We start from the raw sequence: 27596 nt of genomic DNA, 5'->3' as shown, positions 1-27596 counted from the left end.
TATCTTAGATATTATATGTTAAAATACTCAAACATTTTAAAATCTTGATTAAAAAACAAATTTAAAATCAATTTTTATATTTATTATCAATATTAATAAATAAAAAATTATATACAAAATATTAAAATTTAATATTACAAATTATTATTTATAATCCTTAAGAAGCGATCTTTTTCTTTAGAGCATGAAATGTCTCGGATGGCTCAGGATTGGGAGATTGTCTTTTATGGTCGGGCCCTCTATGATGAACTTTAAACAAACCAGGCTAGTGTTATTATGCCCTTCGTAGAAATGCATTTGGACCCATCAACCTTTTTTTGTAAAACCTTGGGCTTTCTTCTCTGTCCAGGGAGATCCAAGAACCTGAAATCTGTCCCAAAGTCCAAACATTCTAGCAGCGCCAGTGCAGCACAAGGTGACTGTTGAATGTTGATGGTCAACTTACTTGATTGCTGTGAAGGGTATATTAGCACTAATGTAACATTAATGATTATACACTTGTAGGAAACCTAGGGGACAAAAACAGGGAGGGAGAAGACTCACCTCCAGCTTGTTTGCAATTAATATACAAAACATGAGTTACTAATAATCATGAACTCTTTGGAAGCTGCACCCAATTTTGAACGAAAAGTGGAAAAATTGCGAAGGGAACTGCAAGCAACAATCTTGGGAAGTGATGAGGCAGCCAATGCTGGTGGAAAATTGCAGAGAGAACCGCAAGCAACAATCTTGGGAAGTGATGAGGCAGCCAATGCTGCGTTGAATTGAGTAACATCCTACAACATTGGCTCCAGGTTGTGGTATAAAAGTGCACCCAAGATGACTCCAGTTCCCAGCCAAATTCCACAAGTTGATGTTTTCTTTTCTAGCATATAGATACATAAAGAAGAATAGAGAACAGTTGGAGTTGATATGGAGAAGCTTGAGCAGCAACAATCTGTTAAGTTGGAAATGCTGAACAAATACGCAACTGATTTGACTAAAATGGCACAGGAGGTATAACCCATACTTTTCTTGTTGGTTCCAAATTGTTAAATAGAAACTGTTTGTTTACATTTATAAGCTGGTGTTCGTTATTTATAACTGTCATTTTCTTGTTGAGAGCGAATGGGGTGACAATGGCTCGGTTCTAATTTTTCAGGGTAAGTTGGATCCTCTAGTAGGAAGGCTGAAACAAGTAGAGCGAGTTACACAGATACTGTGCAAGAGGAGAAAGAACAATCCATGCCTCATTGGTGACCCGGGCGTTGGGAAAACTGTCATTGTGGAAGGGCTGGCGCAAAACATCATAAAATCAGGAGTACCATTAAAACTCCAGGGCAAGAAGGTTGGTAGCCGCTGTATAAGGTTTCAGTTTAGCTATTCATCCTGAAACCTGAAAGGTTTTTGGGAATGAAAATTTTGTGTCGATTGCCCGGTAACTTCGTTTGCCATGGATCCAGATATTTTCTATTGACATGGGGCGTCTTATTGCTGGAGCATCTAATCGTGGGGAATTTGAGGAAAGATTAATAATGCTTATTGATGAAGTAAAACAAAGTGAAGGTGCAATCATTCTCTTTATTGATGAGGTCCATACACTTATTGGAGCTGGTGCTGGAGGCCAAGGCCTTGACGCTGCAAACATCTTGAAGCCAGCTCTTGCGAGAGGGGAGCTAAAAGTAGTTTATCTGTTTAAGTTTGTACACATACTACAAAGTTTTAGATTTTATTAACTGTTTTAACTGAGGTAATTTTGCTGGTGTAGTGTATTGGTGCCACAACCCCAGATGAATACAGAAAATACATAGAGAAAGATGCAGCCCTGAAAAGGCGATTCCTGCCAGTGGAAGTGCCTGAACCACCTGTAGATGAAACAATACATATATTGAAAGGGTTAAGCAAAAAATATGGAGCTTACCACAATGTCATCTACGAAGAAAATGCTTTGATTGCTGCGGCACAGTTATCCCATCAATATATCAGGTTACAATACCACAATTCATGTTTATAATTCAGTTTAATTACATCTTCTCTGATGCTTCTCTGCTTCTAAATATTTCAGTGAAAGATTTCTGCCTGATAAGGCAATAGACCTCATTGATGAGGCTGGAGCTAGAGTTCAGCTTTGTCAAGCGCATAAGCCACCAAGAACTCAGATTTTGACAGAACACAGTATACAAGAAATTGTTGCTTCATGGACAGGAATTCCTGTCGAGAAACTTTCTTCAGAAGAGAGTCTTAAGCTATTGAATATGGAGAGTACTTTGCAAAAGCGAATTATAGGACAGCATGAAGCTGTTGAAGCAATCAGTCGTGCCATACGCCGTGCTAGAGTTGGTGTGAGAGACCCTTCTCGCCCCATAGCAAGCTTCTTGTTCACCGGTCCTACAGGGGTGGGAAAAACAGAAATGGCTAAAGCTTTGGCAGATGAATATTATGGCGCCAAAGAAGCGATGATCAGGGTGGATATGAGTGAATACATGGAGAAGCATACGGTTTCAAAGTTTTTCGGTTCTCCACCTGGATACGTTGGCTATGATGATGGTGGCCAGCTGACTGAATCTGTTCGTCGCAGGCCTCACACTGTGATTCTCTTTGATGAGATTGAGAAGGCTCATAGGAATGTCTTTGACACCATGCTGCAAATCCTGGATGATGGTAGGCTGACAGATAATAAGGGGCAGTTAATTGACTTCAAAAATACCATCATAATAATGACAGCCAATGTTGCTGGTACTGTGATTGGAGAAGGAAACAATCAATCGGAGCAAATCAAGCTGAAAGTGGCTGAAGAACTGAAGAAAATTTTCCGGGCTGAGTTCTTGAATAGGATAGATGAAGTTATATTGTTTCATACGCTAACCAACCGACAGCTGAAGGAAATAGTTGATGTGATGCTTAAGGAAGTTAGTGATAGGGTGATGAAATTAAAGAACATCAAAATCCAAGTGACAGAGAGATTTAAGGAGAGGCTGGTGATAGAAGGAAAAAACCCAAGCTATGGAGCAAGGCCATTGAGGAGGGCTATCGTGAGGCTTTTTGAGGATACCTTGGCTGACAGGATCTTGAACGGATATGTTCAAGAGGGTGGCTCAGTCACGGTGGATATCGACTCCGAGGGTAGTGTAGCAATGTATAAGTAATTTCATTTTGTTCATTGGCTTAATTCATCTATCATTATGATGTGTTTACGATATTTTCAGACATTGCTATTTAACATGAAAGTGGAAACAGAACTGAAAGTCGAAGCATTTATTTGACAGACTGCAGCCTAATTTGATTCTCGGAAATGAAACTTAGAATCTTTCATAGCAACTGCAGACTACAACACAACAAGATCAAAATCTTACAGTATCTTGAACATGGCTAGTAATCTACTTAATAAATGAAGTTGAGGGAATTTGTTTAATGCCCAATAGTAACACTTAAACAGTAACTAAAATTGCCAATAAATCAAGTTGTAAGATCTTCACTCACTTCTTTTAAAATAGTTTGCCATGGCCTGCTGCTGATTGACTGTTTCTCCCGTCCAACTCCTGTAAAGGGAGCAGCAAATTCCTACAACTGCTCCATTACATCCTCCCTAGGTCTGATGCTCCTTGTAAATCTTAAACACACTGCTTTACTTTGAGTATTTAATGGTGAATTTTTTAAAAACTTTAGGTATCTAATCGAGAATTTGACTATTGTTTCGAGTACCAAAATGTCTTAGCAGCCCTCCGAAATAATTCCAAAAAGGAAAGCAAGAAGATCTCCATCGTGAATTGTAACAACCACCTTCCTTCACAAGAACAATTGACATTTTCTAAAGAAAGAACAAAATTTGAAGGCAATTGAAATTTCTGAATGTTTGATCATCAAACTCTCCATCAGTTCAACCAATTCAGCCAACTACATTACGGCAAGCACCCAAAGCAACAACCACATCTGAGATTTCTGGCCTATCACTCAAATTAGCAGCAGTGCATTGCATAGCAATATCAACAGCTACTTTGAATATTTGATCATCAATCTCTGAAATAATTCGAGGGTCACAGATATCCAAATATCTCCCCTCTTTCAATCTATCAGAAACCTGAAAATCACAAGAGTTTTACACTATCAGATTGCAGAATCAAATAACAGTAATCAATTGCAGAAACCAGTAAAAAGTGTAGCAGTTACCCAATAAATCAACCCAAGCGCGTCCTTTCCACTCAACAACTCAAGTAAAACAATGCCATAGGCATAGACATCAGAGTTTTTGCCGGCAATTCCCAGTGTCATGTACTGAGGGCAGAGGTATTCTAGAGCACCTGAAATGGGTCCTCTGTCGCAAATACGAGATTGGGTATATGTTTCTCTGATTTCTCTGAAACCATAATCTGCTATTCTAGCAGTTAAATTCTGATCAAGGAGCACATTCGTAGACCTTAAGCGCCTGTGGATTACTCCTTGTTGATGAAGGTACTGAATACCTTCTGCTATATCAACTGCGATTTGAAATCTTTGCTTCCAAGTAATATAAGGAACTACATTTGGATTACCTAAGAAAGAGTTTAAACTGTCATTTTGTGAAACACAAATAGGAAAATAGGACGACTTCAAGAAAATTCAGAAGTCTGGAACCTTAATTACCATGTAAGCACTGGTGCAGATTTTTTCCCTTGATGTACTCAGAAACAATAAGCCTCTCATTCCCTTCCTGGCAGAATCCAACAAACTTGACGATCTTTGGATGTTGGAATTCATGTAATGCCTTTGCATCAACCACGAACACGAAGTCAAATCGAATATAGCGCTTTTCACCCTTCAGATAAGAGTACCCCACCATAATATTCATTCGTTTCACTGCAACAACCTGCACTTTCCCATCGTCATTTGCTAACGAATTATGTATCTTGTCCGATATATGGATATGATTAATGCATGGTCCCAAGCCTAATATAGTAACAAACATGGGGGACAGTCGAAAATTTTTTTACCCTATCATGAAGAAGGCATTTATAAACACTGGAAGTCATTCCTGTACCAATGTAGTTCTGGGAGAAGTTTTGAGTGGCCAGCTGAATATCACGAAGAGGGATTTTCAATTCTACAAAAGAAAAATATATCAGAATTATTCGCATCAACATGAAGGAATGATGCATTCTACACCAAATTCACGTGGAAAACATATAAAGATTGCACCTGCCTTGCTCAGGACTTTCTGGAGTTCCTCCTCCTTTCACTGCTTTGAAACACTTCCCTCCCATTGTTGCAGCTGTCCATGAGCTCCAAACTCAGTCAAAATCATATGAAGTATTTTATGGCTACTGTGAAGATCTTTGTAAAGGTATGATACACAGGGGGGGGGGGGGGGGGGGTGGTTGAAACAACAAACAATTAACGTTTTTTTGTTCATATTTCTATTGTTTTCGTTTGTTTCGCTGAAATTGGCTTCCGGAAAACAAAAATTTTCCATGAAAAGTATTTTCTTGAAAAACTACTATTTTCTCTTGTTTGTATAACATTGTAGAAAATATTTTCTACCGTTTGAAAGACATTATTGAAAATATTTTCTGATTCAAAATTTAATATTATTTTAAATAATTTCTACCATAATAATTTCAAAATCATATACAATTTTTTCTTTTTCTCAATTAAATTGTGAACTTATTAAGGATAAAGATCTGCTACACTCTAAAATCCATAGCCAAAATGTGAAGCTCACACCAGCCAGAGTCCCATCTCCACAACACTGGAAGCAAATCGCCTTTAATCCCCATAATTACAGCTATAAGAATTCCTACACCGCAGAATAACTTAGCTGGAAAAAATAGGTCCTATTCACCTTACTCACCAAATAGATGAAGATGATGAAAACAGGAACAGACGACCTACAGCCTCCCGATATGGCAACAATATTTACACACTAAAACACGACGAAGATGATGTCAGTTTCAATATTAGGGTCAGCTAGGTTTTTCTAGCAATTTTCTTTTTGGTCGATAAGCAAAGCTGCAACTGCTGCAAATGGAAGGCTATCATTGGCGATGAAAAGAGAAAGGGGGGGTTGCTGGCAGAGGAGGTTTAAAGATGCGAATGGAGAGAAGAGAGGTTGCATAGATTTAGCTGGAATCATGGCTTGTGGGGATTGTCATAGCCTCACAGGGGAGAGCAAGGGAAGGTCGGGACAGGGGAGAGGAAACGGAGGGTTGGGACAGAGAGAATGACTTTTTGCAGCGCAGGAAGTCAAGTCAACCTGTTTTTTCCGTTGACCCATGGTTGTTAGAAAGGTCATCTTTTTTTGGTTGTGGAAAAGCCGAGTTGGTTGTTGAAGAGGAGAAAACCAGAACGCGGGCAGCAACGATAACTTGAAGTTCTGAAGTAGCCGTTGCTGTCAAAACGCAGCAAGTAGGAGTCGTTTTCTATTTGAGTGTGTCGTTTTACTTAGTCTTCTGTTATGTTGTTACTCAAACAATGTCGTTTAGTATTTCTTGTAAGGCTCATACAATGTCGTTTAGTATTTCTTGTAAGGCTTTAAGCCAAGTTTGTTTCAGTATTATTTTTCTGTTGCTTGGCACTGGTTTTCATGGTGAATGCTGTGCTAAGGTTTAGGTTTGTTTTCATTTGTTTGGAGATCGATGCGACACTTTAGGATCTAGAAAGTTTAAATTTTCAAATTCTTCATATAAATACTAAAAAATGTATTGAGCAATTAGTTGTATTCCAAAATATTTTTCTACTATGTTCTAAAAAGCTTATTCTTCTCTTTTCTCTGCTACTTCTTCCTTTATTCTCTAGCATTCTTAAACACTCATTAATTTGAACATAGTATCATGGCTCTTATTCTTAAGGGACTCGATAATCTATCTCTGAGTTTATCTTCTTCAAATCATATGGCAACAACTGGTTTCAGTGCTAGTTCACCTCCAATTTTCTCTAGAGTGAATTATCCCTTTTGGGCCGTTAAGATGCGGACTTACCTGCAGGCATTCGATATTTGGGATTCTATTGAGTTTGGAGAAGCTCTTGTGCAGAGGCATGCCAATCCTACATTGGCACAGATCAAACAACATAGTGAGGATGTAGTTAAAAGGTACAAAGCCCTTATCTGTTTACAATCTATTGTTTCTTAATCTATTTTTGCAAAAATCATGAATTATGAGAATCCTAAGCTTATATGAGATAGTTTGAAAGAGGAATACCAGGGTAGTGATCGAACCAGGACTATGCAAGTATTGAACTTATCTAGACAGTTTGAGCTTATGAAAATGAAGGAGGAAGATAGCATTCAGGATTATACTGACAAATTGTTGAAGTTAGTTAATCAATTAAAATAGTTGGGGGAAGATGTAAGTGATAAGAGAGTAGTGAACAAGATTTTGGTTAGTATTCTAGAAAGATTTAAAGCAAAGATCTCTTCTCTGGAAGACTTTAAAGATTTAACCAAAATCTCTGTTAATGAGCTGGTTGGTGCTTTGTTTGGTTAAGAGCAAATGAGAGCTCTCAAGTGTGAAGCTTCTGTTGAAAATGATTTGGTTGCAAAAACCAAAGGCTTAAGGAGCAAAGATGAGAGTTCAAGGAAGCAAAAGAACAGTAAAGGAGGTGATGATAAGCAGGGAAAAGTGAAGGACAAGTATCCTCCTTGTCCTCATTGCAAGAAGAGCCACCATACACCTAAGTGCTGTTGGTACAAGACTAATGTGAAGTGTAGAGGTTGCAATCAGCTTGGTCATGTAGAGAAAGTTTGTAAAGTAAAAAAACTGAAGGAGATAAAAAAGCAGCAGTAGCTGAGGAAGTTGTTGAGTTTGAAGAAGTGCTATTTATGGCTGAAATTGAAGATTGTTCAGCTGAAAATGATACCTGGTTAATTGATAGTGGTAGTTCCAACCACATCACAAGCAATGAGAAATTGTTTAGTGAACTTGATAAGAGTTTTAATGCCAAAGTGAAAATTGGCAATGATATGTTTTTAAAGATACTTGGAGTTGGTACTGTGGTTATGAAAACTCCAAAAGGTTTCAAGTCTATTTCAGATGTGTATTTTGTACCAAAAGTTCAGCAAAACTTGTTGAGTGTTGGTCAGTTGACTGATAACAATTATATGTTGCTACTTAAAGATAAAGTTTGTACTATCTTTGACAGTACAGGTGTTGAGATTTTGACTGTAGCTATGAAAAACACATGTTATCCATTAAATCTAATGGAAACTAAGCATAGTGCTTTCTATGGTGAAGTCAATATGTCAGAGCTATGGCATAGAAGGTTTGGACATGTGAATTATGATTCATTTGTCAGAATGGCTTCAGAAAGTATGATAGATGGATTACCTGGAATACAAAAGGTTTTGAAACAGTGTGATGTTTGTCAATTTGGAAAACAGTGTAGAAAGCCCTATCCTAAGGAACAGAGGTGGAAAGCTTAGTAGAAATTGGAACTCATTCGTACAAATCTCTGTGGTTCTATAAAACAAGCATCTTTGAAAGGTAATAAGTACTTTATACTTTTCATTGATGACTTTACCAAATTCTGATGGGTTTATTTCCTGGTACATAAGTTAGATGCTCTGCAGCAGTTTGTTAAGTTTAGAAAACTAGTTGAGAACTTTGCAGAGCTGCATATCAAAACACGAAGAAGTGACAATGGCTCGGAGTTCACTTTATCAGAGTTTGAGAAGTACTTGGAGAATTGGGGAGTAAGGCATCAGTTGACTGTTACTTACAGTCTTCATCAGAATGGGACAATAGAAAGAAAAAATAGAGATGGGTAAATGCATGTTGTTTGAAATGGATTTACCAAAAAGGTTTTGGGCTGGGGTAGTGAATACTGCTAATTATATTTTAAATGTGACCAATACTAAAGCTTTAGCATCAAAAACTCCTTATGAATTGTGGTATAGTCATAAGCCAACAGTGTTTTACCTTAGAGTTTTTGGTAGTATTTGTTTTTCTAAGGTTGCTAATGAGAAGAGATCTAAGTTAGATCCTAAGGCTCGGCAAACAATTCTCTTGGGATATAGTGAGTCTCCAAAGGGTATAAACTACTAGATGTTAAGACTGAGAGGCTGTGATGTTTGATGAAGGGTAGAAATGAAATTTTGAAAAAAATGCGATTGAGAAAGTTGATTTGGTCAAATTGTCTGACAAATTAGTTGATGATGGAGGCAGTGAGACTAAAGACATTGAAGAAGAAGTTTAGCTGTCAGGGGAACTAGATCCTTAACTGATATCTATAGTAGATGTAACTTTGCTGTGGCAGAACATACTTGTTTTACTGAAGCTAGTGCAGATGCTAATTGGAAAGCTACAATGGACACTAAAATGAGTATGATTTTAAAGAATAACACTAGGAACTTGGTAGGTAGGCCAAAGGATCAGAATGTTATTGGTTTTAAATGGGTTTTCATGACTAAGTTGAACCCAGGTGGTACAGTAAATAAGTACAAAGCTAGGCTGGTTGTAAAAGGGTTTGCACAAACATATGGTAATGATTATTTTGAAACTTTTGCACCTATTGCCAAGCTTGACACGATAAGATTACTTGTAGCATTCTCAGCTAAACAAGGTTGAAAGATTAGCCATCTTGATGTGAAATTTGTATTCTTGAATGGCATATTGATAGCGAACATCTTTGTGGAACAACTAAAGGGTTATGTTGTGAAAGGCTCAGAAACTAAAGCTTGCAAGTTAGTGAAAGCTTTGTATGGTCTTAAACAGGCTCCACGAGCCTGGTATGACAGAGTTGACTAGCATTTTAGAAGTTTGGGGTTTGACAGAAGCTTGACAGAATCAACTTTGTATGCTCAAAAGGTTGATGATTCAATTAAGTTGATAGTTGCCTTATATGTTGATGACTTGTTAATAACAGGTCCAGATGGGGAGTATTTGATGAATTTTAAGGCTCAAATGATGTCTGTTTTTGAAATGATAGATTTGGGATTAATGACCTACTTTTTAGGTATGGAGGTTCAGTAGAGTGATGGTGAAATCTTTCTACATCAAGCCAAGTATGGTCGAGATTTATTAAAGAAGTTTAATATGAGTGAATGTAAGTCTGTTCCTACTCCACTTACTGTAGGATCTAAATTCTGTAAGATTGATAATTCTGGTGATGCAAGTGGTTTGCTGTATAGAAGTATGATAGGTTCATTACTATACTTATCTGCTACTAGACCAGACATTATGTATGCAACTTGTCTTCTTTCAAGGTTCATGCAATCTCCATCATAGGATCATTTTAAAGCAGTAAAGAGAGTTATCAGATATATGAAAGGGACAGTTCATTTTGGTCTCAGATACTTGAAAGATGAAAGTTTTGAAGTTGTTAGGCACAGTGATAGTGACTGGGCTGGTTTTGTAGATGATTCAAAGAGCACAAGTGGTTATTTTTATTCTTTTGGTAGTGCTGTGTTCTTATGGAATTCAAAAGGCAAGAAATTGTGGCTCAATCTTCTGTTGAGACAAAATATATAGCCACTGCAGTAGCAGTAAATCAAGCTCAGTGGTTGAGGAAAGTTTTGTCAAATCTAGGAGTGGTTTTGACTAAGGGAATTTTACTTAATGTTGATAATCAGTCAGCCATTGCTATTGCAAGAAATCTAGTGCATCATGGTAGGACTAAACATATTCGAGTAAAATTTCATGCTTTAAGGGATGCTATGAAGAACAATGAAGTTGATTTGAAGTACTGCTCAACTGAAGATCAGCTTGCTGATATTTTTACCAAGGGGCTCAGTCGTGAGAGGTTTGAGTTCTTAAGATCTGGACTGGGTGTTTACCAAATTAAAGATCAAGGATGTGTGTTAGAAAAGTGATCTTTATTTGGTTGATGAAAAGCTGAGTTGGTTGTTGAAGAGGAGAAAACCAGATGGCGGGCTGCAATGATAACTTGAAGTTCTGAAGTAGTCGTTGGTGTCAAACGTAGCAAGCAGGAGTTGTTTTCTACTTTACTGAATTTTTTTGTTAATGAAACGTTGCAAGAGTGTGTCGTTTTACTTAGTCTTCTATTATGTTGTTACTCATACGATGTTGTTTAGTATTTCTTGCAAGGCTTTAAGCCAAGCTTGTTTCAGTATTGTTTTTCTATTACTTGGCACTGGTTTTCATGGTGAATGCTGTGCTAAGGTTTAGGTTTGTTTTCATTTGTTTGGAGATCGATGTGACATTTTAAGATCTAAAGAGTTTCAATTTTTAAATTCTTCATATAAATACTGAAAAATATGTTGAGCAGTTGGTTGAATTCCAAAATATTTTTCTACTCTGTTCTAAAAAGCTTATTCTTCCCTTTTCTTTGCTACTTCTTCCTTTATTCTCTGGAATTCTTAAACACTCATTAATTTGAACATGATTGACTATAAATTCTTAAATGAACAACAAAATTAAAAAAAAAATCATGAGAAGTCAACAGTGCTTCTTGGAACATAGATGTGAGATCTTCTTGATAAAACCTTCTGAAATGATCTGTTCCTTGAAATTGGGTTTTGAAGAATGACACTAAGAGAGAATTGTGGGGGATAATTAAGAGCAGCAAAGTTTGGATGAACAATTGCAAAGGGATTAAGGAAAGGATATTTATTGATAAATAAATAACAAAAAAAAAAGGTTAATAATCTTATAAGCTCCATATAATTAATTTTTCAAATTCTTATCCTATCTCATGTTAATTATTTGCATAAATCCAGTTTAATTATCTTAAGTAAATATATAATCAGTGAAGATTATACAGATAACTTCCTTCAAATAATAAATACGTGAAGTTTGGTGCTTTGATTTGTAAAATGGTGCTGCATTGGCAGTGGCACCTGGTCCTTGGTAAAGCCTTATTCTGCTTGAAACTAATTCAACCAAATCTTAAGTCTACTACAAAATTATTAAAAATAAAATAATAAAACTGATAAAGATAGTGATAATTAATTAAGGATATATTTTTGATCAAAATTTTCTAACTTCCATCTCTATCATCTTAATCATTTTAATTTATTAATTTTTTTTAATAAAACTATTTTTCATGCTTTTATCAATGGAAAAATAAAATAATAAAAGGTCAAAGATTATAAATTTTGACCAACAAAAAAAAATGCGACAAATTTATTGGAATCGAGAGAGTAATAGTAACAAAAAAGAAATATTGAAAGTAATTTTGGGTTCCTCGAGTCTAAGCAACAATGCGAGCCATATTAACAAGACTAATATGAAGTACAAAGTTTAACGTGAAATAAAGTTAGTTTACTGCCAATAAACTACAAAATAGTTGGATAAAAGGAAAAATAATACTAATAAAGAAGAAATATTTTATGGGTTATGAACTTACGAATTAACTACTTTTATTTCTTAGAATATTATGATCGAATTAAACTTATAAAATTAATTACAGACGAACCACTGAACAGTGCCAGTCTTATGAAAATGCTTTTCATGATATCTTATAATGCCTCTAAGCAAGTAAAAAGGGGAAAAAAAAGGGAATTAAGATCCAGAAGGAAGTTTTGATGGCTAATGGAAATGATTTATTGGTCCTGCTGGAAGTCAGCTGCAGCAGCAAGTCTGAACATCTCATAATGGTAACCAAGCATGCACTTGAAAGAAAGCCAGGTTTGCTTGTCAAGAAACTCAGGAGGATATCCCTTCCCAATCCACCGGCAACCGCATTCCTCAGTACCACAAGAAATTTCAAGACGGTTCAAGGGTCGATTGATGCCAAAACTTGCTAGATATCTCTTTGCATTCAGCTTAAAGTTAGCAAGGTGCTGTGAGTTCTCGAAAGCAATGGTCGCTGCAAGACAGCGATAAGATTCTTTCCTTGTGCTTGGAGACTCGAACAAGATCAACCCCAGGAAATACGACGCGTGCAGGCGTTCCATCAGAAATTGTTCCTCACCTGCTGAGCCGACGAAACATCCATAGCTCTGCAAATTAATTACCCAGAGTTTTGTTAATTAGGTTTTAGAACCAAAAAATAATACGTACATGTAAGATGTATCATCATAAGCACGACGAAAACTACTGCTGTTATAGCTGCGAGTGCGCGTATATTGCCCATGCTGGAACATTTGAAGACGAAGTTTCGGTAGGACTTAGACAGTTCCTCTAAGGAAGAAGTCAGACATATCTTAGTTTTCCTCAAAATTACGGCTTCGTTTGATGCTTCATACAACAACTTGCATCTAAAAACGAAAATATTCATATCATTAACTCGGTGTACCTATGTATATAGACACGCATGTATATGTATAAACAATACGTACACGCAAGAGAGGCGACATAAATTTTTGGGACCTTCATCTTCAACGACAATCCTTGCAAGTATTTCATCAAACAAGATGTCAGTTGGCAATAGATGAAACAGGTTTCTCGTCTTCCCCTGGCATCCATATAAAGTATGAGACGAGAGGAGAATGTAAAGAATGGAATTAATTAGTCAATGACAAGTCTTTAAAGAAAAAATCCAATTAGTAAGGAAATTACAAAAAAAAGCTAAACAATAATTAGAAGGATATTACCTTGTTATGTGGTCTCCAGTGCCTGAAATTGCCTCTGAAACATGTCAACATGATTCTGCTCTCCTTTTCCTGTAGAGTATATCAGATGTAATTTGGAACTTTGTTAAGAGACTTTGAAGTGTCTTCAGAGGAAAGCAATTTGTTCTATAATGCCAAATCAAAAAAAAAAAAATAGTACTATACATATAAATTATCATAAATTACACATGGCATGACACTATTGGCTCTTGAGCCATTAATTAGTTTATTTTCCATTATTTGGTTTACAAAATTGTACCTTTCACTACCTATTCTTATCCCTATGCTTTCTACTCAATATCTTATCTTTAACTTTATCTAATTATTCTCATCAAAAACTTTATCTAAATTATACATATATAACTATCTAATTTTTGGTTTAAAAAAGAGAATCTAAATATATATATAATTTTACTTTAATGTTGGGTCTTCATGTAGAGCAACTTCATATAGAGAATTAGCAATGCTCATAAATGTAAACCAGTGTTTGCATATTTTATTTTATACCGTTACTTCTTTTATTTTTGATAATATAGTACATCTTTCTCTATATATTTTTTTATTAATGATTAATTATAATCTTTTTCTAAATATTTTAAACAAGCTAATTGAGATTTTTTTTCTGCATTTTTTTTTGTTTCAAGAGTTTATATATTATTTAATTGATAATTATATATCTTTACTGGATTTCGACATATTAAAGAAACAAGACTTTTCAAAATATTGTAAAATGTAAAAAACAAAGTAAAATAAATTTGTAAAGTGTTACAAAATGACACTATGCTAATTGAATCAAATGGTCAATGTAGAATACGGATTTAGAAGCAATTGAGTCTAACTTTAAAATTAATTGACTTTAAATTAAAAATTTTAGTACATATCTTTTGAATAAGTTCATATGGATTATATAATTATTGTACGTAATTAACCTATAATCAAAGATATGAAAATTAATTTATTAAAATACAGAGTTAATACCAAGATTATATGATAGCAAAATTATTAAAAGAAAGTATAATAAAATTTTCCTTCAAAAATTTATTTATTAATTTTAGCTTAATTGATAACCCGGACAGACCGGGGAAACCAAGCATAACCAGATCTCATCTCATCTCATTCCCTTTAAGCTCAACAGGACACGACCCATAAGAACTCCCCACTCTCTGTTTTCTCACATGTTGCCCAAACCAGAACAAAATGCATTGCCTGAACTCGACAACACCTTCCATTAGATCTTTCCATTCCCTTCCTTAAAGATCATTCCAATCTCCTCGAAAATGGGCTCCAACCAATCGGCACAAGTAGTTGACGAAGAACAAGAGGAAAGCCAAGACGAGGAGGAAGAGGCAGAGGAAGAGGAAGACGATGAAGAAGAGGAAGACAACAATGAAGAGGGACCCAACATGAGGGAACTCGAAAACAACCATATGGTGAAGAAAGTGCTCGAACAAGAGCCGGAAATGTTGCCCTGTTACGCATCAGCGTCCCCCCTGTCTCCACAGCTATCTTCATTGGGTACTCCTAGGATGGGTCCTTCCATCAAAGTGTGGGACCCATATAATGTATTAGCTCCACCTCCTCCGCTGCCTCCGCCGCCGGTTTTCTCACGGACTTTTTCTTTGGATGGTGATCGGATGGTGATTGAGGTTTATTTGTTTAGCCATGGAGAGTGTGAGTTGAATCTGAGGCCCGATATTGTGGGTGGAAGATGCGACGGAGCCGCCTTGACGTCTAATGGGAAGCGGCAAGCGAGGGCATTGGCTGTCTTCTTGAATTCGCAAGGGGTCAGGTTTAATGCCGTTTACTGCTCTCCGTTGGATCGGGCTAGATCGATGGCTCTTTCCGTTTGTCAGGTAAAAGGCCTCTTTTTCATTGATTCTTGTTGCAAGTATAAAGGAAATTGAAGTATTCCCAGATAATAGAATCGTTAATTAGGATAAAATTTTGAGCTTAATATCCATTGAGCAAATGGAGAAATTAGTCTTGCTACAATTGGGGCTTTCTATCAGGTGCCTGCCTGTTAAGCTAAGAGATAATAAGAATAGGATTTAAATGGGGATTAGGATTAGAATTTTGGTTCTAGTCATTGCTCTGTCATATATGGATCAAGGAAGTGCCAGACCAATGCAATGGGTTAGCAAAACTATATACTAGACCTGACAATTTTGAACACGACACGGGAAGATACGGGTTAAACAGTTTTTGAGTTTAGTCATAACGTGTTTCGTGTCTGGCACGTTAAGACACGAAAATTTTCATGTTTTAACGTGTCAAATACGACAAATACGTAAAAACACGTTTAAATATATTTACTTAATCATGTTATCGTGTTTAATCGTGTTATTGTGTTTAAAACGTGTATACGTGACATATTTATTAACTTATTAAAAATTAATAGTTAAAAATTATTTTAACTTTATATAAATAATTTTAAATAATTATTTTAATAAGTTTTTTTTAATTTTATAAAAAGTATAATGAAATTATACATATTCAATCCTAATTTTTAATTTTTGATGATTATTTAATATTATTATTATTTTTGTTTTGTTATAATTATTTTTATAATCATAGATTTTAAATTTAAATAATAAAATTATATTTAATTATAAATATTTTCATTTAATTGTGTTAAACGTATTGTTAATCGTGTCGTGTCGTATATTGATACGTTTAATAAACGTGTTAATCGTATCGTGTTGTGTTACACGTGTATTGAACATATACATGTATGTGTTTTAAATTTAAAACACGAATATTAAACGTGTCGTGTTCGTATTTAGTCTTAACGTGTTTCGTGTCTAATCATGTCTGACACTTGTATGACACGTTAACACGAATTGCCAGGTCTACTATATACCGTTGAACTAACTAGTCATAGTTGGAAATTGGCCATCCAGTGGCCCTGATTTAGATTAGATTTTTGCCCGTATGATGATGAAAAGAATGAATTTTTTTCTGATGAATCTCTTATCTTGTGATATTTACTATTTAGATTGCTTTGCTAAGAGGTTCTATGCCATATGTGTTAGGTTGAAGAAGTTTTCTTTTCTCATCCTGGTTATTTAATTCTTTTACACTGACCTGTAATGTTTCTTTGGAGTTTGCTGAGGGTTGCACTAGGTGTATAATGAAGTGCACTCCATTGGTAATATTGGTAGTTTTTGATTAGTAGTATTTAGCATCAGCATAGTCTTTTTTTTTTTTTTCAAAGGTTGTTCCTTCTTACCTTGGTTTAGTTGTATTTCCCTTTTGTATTCCTTCTACTTTCTTTTCCCCCCCTTCCTTGCAATTTGACCGTGGGGGTTAAAGTTGCAACTCTTGGCTGCATATAGGAAAAGATACAGACATCTTTAAGGAAAGACACATCTTAACTTGCGTATGCTCTTAAACAGAGTAGAATGTTGAACTTGGATCAAGTAGCTGACAACTGCTAGTTCTTTTAGGCTTTATTGAGGTTAGCAGTGTATAAGGGTTTGCTAAAGAAGGTAGCATATGAAATAATGCACGTGATGCCTGTTGAAATATTCTTGCAATGATCAAACAACTGGCTGAGATTATGTACTAGGAATTGGTCATTGGTGAGAGCAACTAGTGATGATGCCTGTGCATCTTGTATCTTCATACAAACTTATGGTTCTTTGATTTCATCCATTTTCTGACCTTCTTTTCTCTTATTTTCATTTGGAGGTGTAGACACTAAGTTATAGAGAATATACAATACAGACCTTTAGACATGCGCAAAGTTTTTTTTTTTTTTATAATTGGCGGAGGGAGGATTCGAACTCTGCTCTTTAGGTAGGGGGATAATACATCAACCAATGAGCCAAATGCTTGGATGCAAAGTTAATGAAGGTAAAGTTAGTTCTATCAAATGTGTGAAAGTTGCTCATGCATTTCATAGAGTCACTTATTGAATTCTTTATTGGTAGTTGATTAAATGTGTCATGGGCTTACATTGCAGATGCCCTAAGAGAGAGATGTAAACTATGCTGAGATGTGTCCTCATCTCAATATTTTATTTGGGTGGGACTATGTTAAAGTTAAAAGGAAATTTACTCCAAGTAGATTTATTAAGAAGCTATATATATGTCCTCATCTATATATGTCTCATGTGGTTTAGAGGGAATTTTACTGGCTAATTTATTGCTGAATGAAATTAAACTTTACCCCGCTCTCAGCTTACTTCCCATGACCCAACATTCAATGATCTAGGATCACTCCACTCTGGTGAAAGGCCCTACTCTGAAAAGAAAAGTGAATACGTGTAGAATATTCTACAGATCAGGCTTCATTAATGAACCAAACCAATGGTTAGACTAGCGATAAACTTCAACTGCTTTGTATCTTGCCCTGGATAAGCACTGTAAATACTTCTTAATAACTTTCTAGAGGATACGCTTATACCTGTTATATATGCTTGACCAATGTCTGAATGAATAGTAACTTTAGCCTTCATTTCTGAAAGGCTAATGTCCTTGTTAAAGCCAATCGGTAACAAGATGTCAAGGAAAAGGCCAATCATTGTTAGGAACAAAAGACGTTGATCTGTGTCTATTGTTGCCTTGTGTTCTAGCAGTGATAACATAATAGATTCTTGACTGAAATGTTTGCTTATATAATTTACATGATATCTCCTAATTATTAGTTCGTGACAGACGCAGCTTTGATGATGATATGAGGTGAGATTTATGCATTTTTCCTTGTAGATATTGAATCGTCTACATTGCCTATCCTCTTTTGAATCATGCAGGAGATGAATTTTGCGGAGGCACAGATACAATCCTCAGATTCACTTATGGATCTGAATATGGGGCACTGGGAGGGGTGCCCTCGATCAGAAATATATACACCTGAAGTTTTGAGTCTAATTGAAAGATACCAGCCTGATTTTTGTGCGCCTTCTGGAGAATCTCTCAGGCAACTGGAATTTCGAATGGTTCAATTCTTGAATGGGACCGTCCTTGGACTTCCTGAAAAGTTGAGATCTGATTTTTCCTTACACCAAAATGAGAGTCGAGGGTTTACACACCATAACACCCATGCTTTAACCAACTCAGTTCATGATAGAGATGTGCCTTCTCTTCCACCACCCCACTGGGATATGCTTCAAAGGCAGCGACATGGGCTATCAAGGAAGAAGTCTGGTAAGAGCAGACTACAATTTGTGTCGAATATTGGTGAACATGATGCTGATGATGAAATGTCTCCTCGGGAAGCCAATCATCAGCATGACCTTCATGACTTAAATGTCAGGAGTACATCTTCCCCCTCCACCTCCCCCGTCTCCTCTTCTGTTGGTGTTTTTACTCATTCCCTTCCTATTAAGTGTCTCATTACGGGCCTCCTCAACTGCAGCCCTGTAGTGTCACATAAGATCTGCATAGAAGATTCTTCTGTGACTGTATTACAGCATTCATGGAAAACAGGCTGGCAGATAAAACGGTTGAATGATACTGCACATCTTAGGCTTCTTTAGTTCGAGTTTGAGACTTTGTATTATCCTACAGCAGAATTTGTTGGCTAGAAATATGCCATCACTATGATTCGTTCATCCAAGTTGTATTCTGCAACTCATGCTCTCACTTGTGATTCTTCCACACTTTGTTGTAGCATTCAAATTTCGATATATTTATTATTTCACAATTCATCAAATCCGAAGAAAGAAGAATTTTTTTTCTTTTGGAAGTTGGATCTTTGTATTGGGTGATTCTTTTGATATGTAGTGTTGATGACAGATGATTTTATAGAGTGAATTTATAATGTAATTCCTGTACTTGGGATACCATGATGTTGTTTATATGTAGAAAATTGCATAGAACTTGTATTGCTTCTTCAATCCCTGGAAAGGTGGTTAAGGCTGGATGCACAAAATGCTCGTGGGTCTTTTAGTATCCAAATAACTCTCCTATCTTTATTAAAATTTGAAATTTACATTAATTCCTTTTTTTTTTTTTTTTGGATTCGAGTACTAATAATTTTAAAGTATCCAAATAAGAATTTGAGTATTAATAATTTTTAAATATCTAAATAACTCTCCTATCTTTATTAGAATTTGAAATTCATGTCTTTATTTAGATTTGAGTACTAATAATTTTTAAATATCCAAATAAGGATTTGAGTATTAATAATTTTTAAATATCTAAATAACTATCCTATCTTTGTTAAAATTTAGAATTAAACTAATTCTTGTCTTTATTTGAATTCGAGTACTAATAATTTTTAAATATCTAAATAACTCTCCTACTCTTATTTATTTTTTGAAAATTAACTCTCCTACTCTTATTAAAATTTGGAATTTAGACCAATTCCTTCCTTTATTCGGATTCGAGCATTAATAATTTTTAAATATTTAAATAATTCTCCTACCCTTATGAGGATTTTCTCAATAATATTGCAAGGAATTGCGCGTTATCCTTACTTTAGTATTTCATGCATCAAACCCAATATAAAAGCAAGAAAAAGGCTTCTGAAACTAACAAAATCACCCACTTTTGTTCCTCAAAGATGAAGGCTTTTGGTGAGAATGATCTTTTCAACGTCTCTGATGGTTTTACTCCACCATTAGAATCAGCAGAGAGCAGCAGCAAAAGGAAGAGGCCTGAAGGTTCTGATCAGGGAGTTGGACAACCCGATGGATGCAACAAGAGGATGATCAGGTTGAGGTTAAGTTATAGTTCAGTTCCAAGCCTTGATCACCCTGAATCTATTTCAAGAAACGAAACAAAGGATAGTCCGTCTCCAGCATTAATGTTTTGTGAAAAAGTTAGAAAGGTAACCAATTCTGAGCAATATCTGGTGTTACTGCGATGCCTACATTATTATGGCACTGGAAAAATCACAGAGGGCGACATGATGAAGATGATGACCGAGGAATTTCCAGAGTTTGAGCAAGATTTTCGTCAGGTTTTGGAGTTTTATGAGAGTTTAACTCAGCCATCATTGCAAGCTGAAGACAAAGGGAAGAAACACATTAAAAGTAGTACTACACAAACACAGCTTGATGAGTTGACACCAAGCTATCGGGTTCTTCCAAAGAATCTTTCAGCAAATCAAATCAGTAGCGGTAGCGAGCCTGATGATCTTGAAGTACTGAATAACTGTTGTTATTCCAAGGGTTTGTTCAACAGTGGCAAGGTGGGGGCTAAAGACCCTTGTGAAGAGATGCTGAACGAATGTGAAGATGAGTTATACGAGAGAGATATGGTGGTGGAATGGCTGCGTTCGACAAAGGAGAAGGCAGCCAAACTGCTTGAAGCGATCAGTGAGGGGAAAATCAAAGAAACAAATCCGGAAGTCGTTGATAGCTATTTCACTCGATATAACTTAAGATTTATAGAAAGAGTTTACGGGGACATTCACGGACCAACAATGGCAGATGAACTACATCAAGCTGCGGAGATTGTTCTGCCTTTCATTATCAAGAGGCTGGACCAGATACAAGTCCGGAGTTCTTTCTCTTACCAATCCAACTGCCGCAACTTATAATCAAATCTTCGTATAGCAAAGGAAACTAGTGTATTAGTTAGACAATCCGGACTGAATCTAATATCTGCTTTTTGCATATCTGAAATTCTTTTTTGATAGTTTCATTTATTTCTTCCATTTGACACTTTTAAATTCAATTACCATATATGACTAACCATAACTTTTCTAGCTAAGCTAAGGTAAGCACTGAACTTACACTTCTTTGTGTTTTGAACGTAAAACAACGAATTGTTAAAGGAAGAGAAACGTTCCATGGAGTGTAGACTTGCCCAAAAAACAAGTAAGCATGTCCAAATTAGATGTGGGAAGATCTACCAAATCAAATCGAAGAATGTTATCGAACAAAATAGGCATTCCCGAATAATCTTTTAAAATATTCATATTTAAATTTTATTTCTTTTAAAAGTACCCGAATCTCATAAATATTGGATCAAAAATGAATGTGTTGGAGAGAAAAAGTGTATGCAACTTTTCTTATTGAGCTTTTTCAAGTGTTTAATGATCATCTGCACAGTACACTCTTGTTTTGTTCAACAGGATGCTTTTAATAATTACAAATTTGTTTCAATCACAAATATTCCTAACTAATCAAGATCACCGCATATTTTAGCTTGGAACATGAATTTGCTATGGAAGGACAATCATGCGTTAACTCGTTCACATGGATACAGCGACGAAAAAGACATCTTTATTTTACAAAATCCAAGGCCTTGATCATGTGCCACGCAGGCATTCATTCGCCGACAAGCACATAGAAAAAAGAATCTACCACTGTTCTTACCACGAACACCAAACAAATCAACAGAAACCAGAGGGCTTCAATAAATATAAAGGCATGAATTCTTAGGTGCAAATTTAAAGTGCAAGAGTATTATCTCGTGAAATGCAGCAGCAACTTCCTCCCTGAAATCTCATCCCTTCACCAGATTCAAATTCAACCCCCCCATACCTAAAACTTCAGTTCTCCTAAGTTTCAGCTTCAAAGAGTTTCTCTGATCAGACATCCATGGCTACTTGTACCAAATTGTTTGCTGCTGCTGTACCCATTGTCATCTTCTTTGCCAACTTGCAAACTGTAACCAACGAGCCTGCAATTTCAGCTTCTCCAGCTGTTTTGCCATATGTCAATGCACCCAACATGTCTTCCTTTTTCCCTTCTCAAGCTCCCCCGCAGTGGCCTACAAGTTCAGCAGTTCCAACAGGTTCAGAAGCATTTGCACCCATACCGAGCTCGGGGGAGTTTGTGGGGAAGAGCTCCTGCAGTTCAGCTAAGTCTGATGGTGCCATTGTTATTCTTCTGCAACTCTTCATCCTGTTTGTAATGAGATCAGTCTCTACCGTTTAAGCACATTTATAGCATAACATAAGTAATAATCTCTTCTGCTTTTTGTGTTAGAGATGCTTGTGATTAATTAATTACCAGTTTTCCATCCATTTTTCTCCACGGCCTATGAAATTTTCATACCATCTGCAGTGCCTTTAGATTTGCTGATGGCCCCTGGATCATACATAATGATTTATCAAAACAATACAGTTGAAGTAGGAAAAATTTGTTAACCAATTCAGGAAGAGGAAATTGGACGCTGGATACACATCCTAGCAGGTTCAGTCCCAATCAGTTTGTTTTTTAAGAACAATCAATTTAATTTCACTTCACACTTAAAAAGTATTTTTGTAATTTTATTAAATAAAATTAAGACTTTGAATCTTGATCCCTTATAAGAAAGGAAATTATCTGCAATAAAAAACATCCACAGAATGTTAATTTCAAAAAAAAAATTGCAAAGAGACGTGAGATGTTATTAATTGAAACCATAAAATATATAAACGGGCTTGAAAAGTTGACATTATAAAAGATGTGGTGGAGTTTGTCTATTTTTTTAATACTATTATAACATGTTAAAAGTTTTTTGAGTAAAAAAAAAAAAAAATACTTACTTATTAATGGATTTTCTTTTTTACTCGACACCAAAATAAGAATAAACGGAAAAACCAACAATTAAAGCTAGGGTAATATTCGATATCCAAGATTTTAATTGGATGATATGTTATTTTCATGTTTAGTTTAAAATATCATAATAAGAATATCTTTTTTATGATCAATTAGTAAGATTTTCGCTTACAATTATTTTTCTTTCCAATTAACCTTAACCCTATCATTTATATATACTTGTATATATATCTTCTTTTCATTATTTGCATGTATAATTGTTACCACTACTAGCTAAGAGAAAATTATTATTACTAAAAGCATTTGTTATTTACTTGTGAAAATAAAAGTAAAAAATCATTACTCCAAGAAGTTCAATAAGCAAAAAGTCAAAAAACTCTTTGGATGATGTTTCTGTTATTTTATAATAGTTCTCTGCATTATTAAAAAAATAATGATTAAATATTGTATTTTTTTTATCAATTATCATATTATTATTTATTATTTTAATGACAAAGTTAAAATATTATCATCCCAACAATCAGTTTTCTCATAATAATAAGCTGTCAAAGGCAGCAAATGCCCCAGAACTTAGAAATGAGAATGAATGTAGTATGAAGATTCCAAACCCTGGTTCAGCATTCAAGAGTATTACTTTCAAATATCACTACTCCACTAATGCCAACCTCACCGCCTGGTTCAGCAAATATGTAGACAAGTCCAGTGTCTGGTCTTGGAACTCAATCATCGCCGAGTTAGCCCGAGCCGGAGACTCAGCCGAAGCTCTCCGAGCCTTCTCTTCAATGCGCAAGCTTTCTCTTAAACCGAACCGCTCCACTTTCCCATGCGCTATCAAGTCTTGCTCTGCTTTACTCGACCTTAACTCTGGCAAACAAACCCATCAACAAGCTTTAATCTTCGGCTATGGCTCTGACCTCTTCGTATCATCAGCTCTCATTGATATGTACTCCAAATGTGGGCAATTGAGGGATGCCCGGATCTTATTCGATCAAATTCCTCAACGAAATATAGTATCTTGGACTTCTATGATCACTGGGTATGTCCAGAACAATTGTGCCGACCAAGCTTTATTGCTTTTTAAAGAGTTATTGATTCAGAAAAGTGAAAATGGTGGAAATGATGCAATTGGACAAGTGCTTATTGATCCAGTTGCCATTGTTTCTGTTCTGTCGGCTTGTTCTCGTGTTCCGATAAAAGGAGCAAGTGGAGGGGTTCATGGAATGATTATAAAGAAGGGGTTTGATGGAGAAGTGAGCGTTGGAAATACATTGTTGGATGCATATGCTAAAAGTGAGGATGTGGGTCTGTCTAGGAAAGTGTTTGACGCGATGGTTGACAAGGATGAGGTTTCTTGGAATTCTATGATTGCTGTTTATGCACAAAATGGATTGTCAAATGAGGCTCTGGAGGTTTTTCATGGAATGGTAAGGGATGATAATGTCAATTACAATGCCGTTACACTTTCTGCTGTGTTGTTAGCTTGTGCTCATTCGGGAGCTTTGCAAGCCGGGAAGTGTATTCATGACCAGGTACTAATTGTAGTTCATTTATGTTGTTAGTATAACGATTCATGCTAATAAATGATTTTGTAAAGTGTCGACTGTTTGATCAGGTCTGGAATTTGTGTTTCTGTACAGGTTATAAAGATGGGTTTGGAGGATGATGTGATAGTGGGGACTTCTATTATTGACATGTATTGCAAATGTGGGAGAGTTGAAATGGCAAGGAAAGCATTTAGTTGCATCAAAGAGAAGAACGTCAGGTCCTGGACTGCCTTGATCGCTGGTTATGGAATGCACGGTCATGCCAAAGAAGCGTTAGAGGTGTTTTACAATATGATAAGAACTGGGGTCAGACCTAATTACATAACGTTTGTGTCGGTTCTGGCATCTTGTAGCCATGCTGGTCTGGTACAAGAGGGTTGGCGTTGGTTTAATGCGATGAAAGACGAATTCAATGTTGAACCTGGGGTGGAGCATTATGGTTGCATGGTTGATCTTCTTGGACGGGCTGGATATCTCAGCCAGGCTTACAAGTTGATCAAGCAAATGAAGGTGACACCTGATATTGTAATCTGGGGTTCACTTCTTGCAGCTTGTAGGATTCACAAGAATGTGGAGCTTGCAGAGATTTCTGCGAATAAATTGTTCGAATTAGACTCAAATAACTGTGGGTACTATGTTTTACTTTCTAACATATATGCTGATGCTGGAAGGTGGGAAGATGTTGAGAGAATGAGACTTCTTATGAAGGACCGTGGACTGATTAAACCACCTGGATTCAGTTTGGTTGAGCTGAAAGGTAAGGTTCATGTTTTCTTGGTTGGAGATCAGGAGCATCCTCAACATGAGAAGACACATGAGCATCTGGAAGAGTTAAATGTAAAGCTGCAAGAAGTTGGCTACATACCCAATATGACATCAGTTCTTTATGATGTGGATGAGGAAGAGAAGGGATTGACCTTGCGGGTTCATAGTGAGAAGTTGGCTGTTGTCTTTGCAATCATGCATACAGTTCCTGGTGCAACAATCCACATTATTAAGAATCTTAGGATTTGTGGGGACTGTCATACTTTCATGAAGTTGATCTCAAAGATTGTTGATCGACAAATTGTTGCCAGAGATTCAAAGCGATTTCACCATTTTAAGGATGGAATCTGTTCTTGTGGAGATTATTGGTGACATATCCATTGTTGGACAACAAAAATTGAAGATTAGAAAAGAATGTTAATTGTGAGCTTCCGGCATCTTTGACTTGAACGACAAGGTGTTCATCTTGGCTCTCAAAATGATTTGGGACATGAGAAATTGCATAATGATTTGACTTTGAAGTCTGAAAAAGAGTTCTCCGATGCTCCTAGCCACTAACAAGGTTTGATATCAATCAGCTTTACCATTAGTTATTGAAAAGATACATCACCTTCTAACAGAGTGAGTTCAGTTGAGTTTGAATGCTTGATGGAATGGTTATTGAATTGACAGAAGAGTAGTTATTTAGATATAGCTAAGCGGTTACATTCCAGAACAACAAGACAACCAAGCATCTGCCAGCAGCTTAAAGATCATTCTTTGAACTAGAAAAGGATAAAGTTGCATTCACTCCTGTCATGATGTCTTAAAGACTGTCTTGCAGTATAGTACGGCATACAGTTTCTTGAAAATTCAGGACTACTCTGCCAATTTATACAATGATATTCATGAAGATTTCTTCTTAAGGACATGCAGAGGATACATCACATCATCATTGTTATGGATGATTTGATTTACTTTCGTTGATTAAACTATTGCCACTTGATAGAAGTGGAAAATCAATTGTTCAACAGATGGAAAAAAGAAAAAGGAATTATGAACAACCTCCTTGGAAGAACTTGCCCAAAAATAGTCCTCTTGATCTTGATGTCTGAGAATGGTTGCGCTTCACACCAATTTTTGAGCTATGGAGACATTTCTGCAGGGCCCTGTTCTCACTCTTTAAGTGCTCAAGCTGTAGCTGTAGCTCATTGATGGTTTCTCTCTTCTCCTCATTCCTTCTAAACAGTTCTGCTTGCTGGCGCAGATTCTCCTCCATAAGCTTTGTGAATTGAAACTTGAGTTGAAACCATGTATTCTCACTTTCAGAACTACCCTTCTGGAACTCTGCTGCTTTTGGTTTAAGTCTTTGAAACCCATTTATCTTGGAAACAACATTCTCTTCATCTGAAAATTCTCCATTCGTTTGTTCAGGTTTTCTAATGGTAGACATGTTGCATTGTTCTGCTAATATCAGATCATCGGCTAACTTGTTCAGGTATTCAAAGCTAGATCTATAATGTTTGAAATCAGGATCATCAACAACAGATTCGGGGCGAGAATCAGAAGCCTCCAGAATGAGATCATCAGAGGCTCCCACAACTCTTTTCTTATTGCTAGCCTGTTGGATTTGTTTAGAGTTAGAGGACAATGGTGAAGACCTATGACGGACATTGTGTGATTCAGACCTCAACTGATCATACTTTTCTGCTAAAGAACAGTATGATCTGTTTAACTCTCCCAACATTTGCACGAGTCCTGGTTTCCTGTTATGAGCAATATCAGCCTTCAGGCACGATGATTTGTCTTCTTCCTCCAAAAGGGTCATCATGGCCTTCATTTTCTCGTCCAAATCTGCAGAAAATTGATAAAAGAGGTCAAACAAAAACTGCAGCAAGAAAAGAAAAGAACAGAAAAGAAACATCAGCATAGAAAGCGGAGGATGGATGGTTTTTTCGACCTGATAGAGTTGTCTGAAGCCATTGGGACAGTTGGGGGCAAGCAGGCGAAGAAGAAGCTGCACTGTTCTCCATTGAACCAAAGTGTTCTCACCCAAGAAGGATTGGATGTTTCTTGGGTTTAAGAAAGAGATGAAAAACAAAAACAAAAGAAACACGTTAAGAACTTTGGAAGCTCTGATTCTTCCCTCTATCTTAAAAGGAGATTCTTTCTATATTGCAACCGCTTTCCTTTTATTGAGGATAAATAAATTCTTGTGTGATACTTCCGTTACGAATAGCTTGGTTTGCTATAACATATTAAAAGCTTTCAAAATTCAAAAGCAATGCAACAAAAGCAACCATAAAAGCTTTCATTATCTATTCCCAATGTTAGTTTGCTATATCTTAGATTGCATGAAACATATGAAAGGCCACAAAATTTGAGCTACAAAACATATTAAACAGTG

General features: G+C 36.1%; 7 protein-coding genes across 9 annotated transcripts; 4 read left to right on the top strand and 3 right to left on the bottom strand.

Annotated features, from left to right (window-relative positions):
• Positions 1-912: 912 nt before the first annotated feature.
• Positions 913-3125, top strand: LOC18601118 (chaperone protein ClpC1, chloroplastic-like). Its single transcript, XM_018118968.2, has 5 exons — positions 913-996; positions 1142-1327; positions 1443-1661; positions 1748-1965; positions 2045-3125. Exons 1-5 carry the CDS (start codon positions 913-915, stop codon positions 3123-3125), a joined length of 1788 nt encoding a protein of 595 aa, XP_017974457.1.
• Positions 3126-3211: 86 nt separating this feature from the next.
• LOC18601117 (putative wall-associated receptor kinase-like 16) lies at positions 3212-6272 on the bottom strand. 3 transcript variants are annotated; one of them, XM_018119644.2, is made up of 6 exons: positions 5795-6272; positions 5156-5224; positions 4947-5056; positions 4600-4822; positions 4147-4508; positions 3212-4057 (listed from the first exon to the last, which is right to left on the bottom strand). In XM_018119644.2, exons 2-6 carry the CDS (start codon positions 5214-5216, stop codon positions 3866-3868), a joined length of 948 nt encoding a protein of 315 aa, XP_017975133.1. In that variant the 5' UTR covers positions 5217-5224; positions 5795-6272; the 3' UTR covers positions 3212-3865. The 3 variants fall into 3 exon arrangements, with proteins under 3 accessions (XP_017975133.1, XP_017975134.1, XP_007032005.2); XM_018119645.2 differs by having other exon boundaries at positions 5152-5224; positions 5804-6271; XM_007031943.3 differs by having other exon boundaries at positions 5804-6271.
• Positions 6273-12274: 6002 nt separating this feature from the next.
• On the bottom strand, positions 12275-13601 carry LOC18601114 (uncharacterized). The gene is made up of 4 exons (XM_018119656.2): positions 13445-13601; positions 13190-13305; positions 12949-13108; positions 12275-12850 (listed from the first exon to the last, which is right to left on the bottom strand). Exons 1-4 carry the CDS (start codon positions 13493-13495, stop codon positions 12452-12454), a joined length of 726 nt encoding a protein of 241 aa, XP_017975145.1. The 5' UTR covers positions 13496-13601; the 3' UTR covers positions 12275-12451.
• A 939-nt stretch (positions 13602-14540) lies between these two features.
• Positions 14541-19250, top strand: LOC18601113 (uncharacterized). The gene is made up of 2 exons (XM_007031939.3): positions 14541-15315; positions 18216-19250. The coding sequence occupies exons 1-2, from the start codon at positions 14740-14742 to the stop codon at positions 18939-18941; spliced, it is 1302 nt and encodes a 433-aa protein (XP_007032001.2). The 5' UTR covers positions 14541-14739; the 3' UTR covers positions 18942-19250.
• Positions 19251-21956: 2706 nt separating this feature from the next.
• Positions 21957-22295, top strand: LOC18601111 (uncharacterized). Its single transcript, XM_018118966.1, has one exon. The coding sequence runs from the start codon at positions 21957-21959 to the stop codon at positions 22293-22295; it is 339 nt and encodes a 112-aa protein (XP_017974455.1).
• A 1160-nt stretch (positions 22296-23455) lies between these two features.
• Positions 23456-26239, top strand: LOC18601110 (Tetratricopeptide repeat (TPR)-like superfamily protein). Its single transcript, XM_007031936.3, has 2 exons — positions 23456-24430; positions 24539-26239. Exons 1-2 carry the CDS (start codon positions 23495-23497, stop codon positions 25580-25582), a joined length of 1980 nt encoding a protein of 659 aa, XP_007031998.2. The 5' UTR covers positions 23456-23494; the 3' UTR covers positions 25583-26239.
• Positions 26240-26243: 4 nt separating this feature from the next.
• LOC18601109 (protein NETWORKED 3C-like) lies at positions 26244-27231 on the bottom strand. Its single transcript, XM_007031935.3, has 2 exons — positions 27150-27231; positions 26244-27043 (listed from the first exon to the last, which is right to left on the bottom strand). The coding sequence occupies exons 1-2, from the start codon at positions 27220-27222 to the stop codon at positions 26244-26246; spliced, it is 873 nt and encodes a 290-aa protein (XP_007031997.2). The 5' UTR covers positions 27223-27231.
• Positions 27232-27596: the final 365 nt, after the last annotated feature.

The sequence above is a fragment of the Theobroma cacao genome, chromosome 4, assembly GCF_053813885.1.
Source record: "Theobroma cacao isolate CCN51 chromosome 4, ASM5381388v1, whole genome shotgun sequence".
In the NCBI taxonomy this organism is placed as follows: domain Eukaryota; kingdom Viridiplantae; phylum Streptophyta; class Magnoliopsida; order Malvales; family Malvaceae; genus Theobroma; species Theobroma cacao.
Note: the sequence above shows the minus strand (reverse complement) of the source record. Positions and strands in the feature narration are given on the sequence as shown.

What these genes read in the sequence shown, in the direction of transcription:
- LOC18601118 (XM_018118968.2), top strand. Translation starts at nt 913, where the DNA reads ATGGAGAAGCTTGAGCAGCAACAATCTGTTAAGTTGGAAATGCTGAAC. An exon ending in TAAAACTCCAGGGCAAGAAG is followed by an intron (nt 1,328 to 1,442) that starts GTTGGTAGCCGC and finishes CCATGGATCCAG; the next exon opens with ATATTTTCTATTGACATGGG. An exon ending in TTATCCCATCAATATATCAG is followed by an intron (nt 1,966 to 2,044) that starts GTTACAATACCA and finishes TAAATATTTCAG; the next exon opens with TGAAAGATTTCTGCCTGATA.
- LOC18601117 (XM_018119644.2), bottom strand. Translation starts at nt 5,216, where the DNA reads ATGGGAGGGAAGTGTTTCAAAGCAGTGAAAGGAGGAGGAACTCCAGAA. An exon ending in AATGCCTTCTTCATGATAGG is followed by an intron (nt 4,823 to 4,946) that starts GTAAAAAAATTT and finishes GGGAAAGTGCAG; the next exon opens with GTTGTTGCAGTGAAACGAAT. An exon ending in CGCTTGGGTTGATTTATTGG is followed by an intron (nt 4,058 to 4,146) that starts GTAACTGCTACA and finishes TGTGATTTTCAG; the next exon opens with GTTTCTGATAGATTGAAAGA.
- LOC18601114 (XM_018119656.2), bottom strand. Translation starts at nt 13,495, where the DNA reads ATGTTGACATGTTTCAGAGGCAATTTCAGGCACTGGAGACCACATAAC. An exon ending in ACTGGAGACCACATAACAAG is followed by an intron (nt 13,306 to 13,444) that starts GTAATATCCTTC and finishes TATGGATGCCAG; the next exon opens with GGGAAGACGAGAAACCTGTT. An exon ending in CACTCGCAGCTATAACAGCA is followed by an intron (nt 12,851 to 12,948) that starts GTAGTTTTCGTC and finishes ATTAATTTGCAG; the next exon opens with AGCTATGGATGTTTCGTCGG.
- LOC18601113 (XM_007031939.3), top strand. Translation starts at nt 14,740, where the DNA reads ATGGGCTCCAACCAATCGGCACAAGTAGTTGACGAAGAACAAGAGGAA. An exon ending in TGGCTCTTTCCGTTTGTCAG is followed by an intron (nt 15,316 to 18,215) that starts GTAAAAGGCCTC and finishes TGAATCATGCAG; the next exon opens with GAGATGAATTTTGCGGAGGC.
- LOC18601111 (XM_018118966.1), top strand. Translation starts at nt 21,957, where the DNA reads ATGGCTACTTGTACCAAATTGTTTGCTGCTGCTGTACCCATTGTCATC.
- LOC18601110 (XM_007031936.3), top strand. Translation starts at nt 23,495, where the DNA reads ATGAAGATTCCAAACCCTGGTTCAGCATTCAAGAGTATTACTTTCAAA. An exon ending in GGAAGTGTATTCATGACCAG is followed by an intron (nt 24,431 to 24,538) that starts GTACTAATTGTA and finishes GTTTCTGTACAG; the next exon opens with GTTATAAAGATGGGTTTGGA.
- LOC18601109 (XM_007031935.3), bottom strand. Translation starts at nt 27,222, where the DNA reads ATGGAGAACAGTGCAGCTTCTTCTTCGCCTGCTTGCCCCCAACTGTCC. An exon ending in GCTTCAGACAACTCTATCAG is followed by an intron (nt 27,044 to 27,149) that starts GTCGAAAAAACC and finishes AATTTTCTGCAG; the next exon opens with ATTTGGACGAGAAAATGAAG.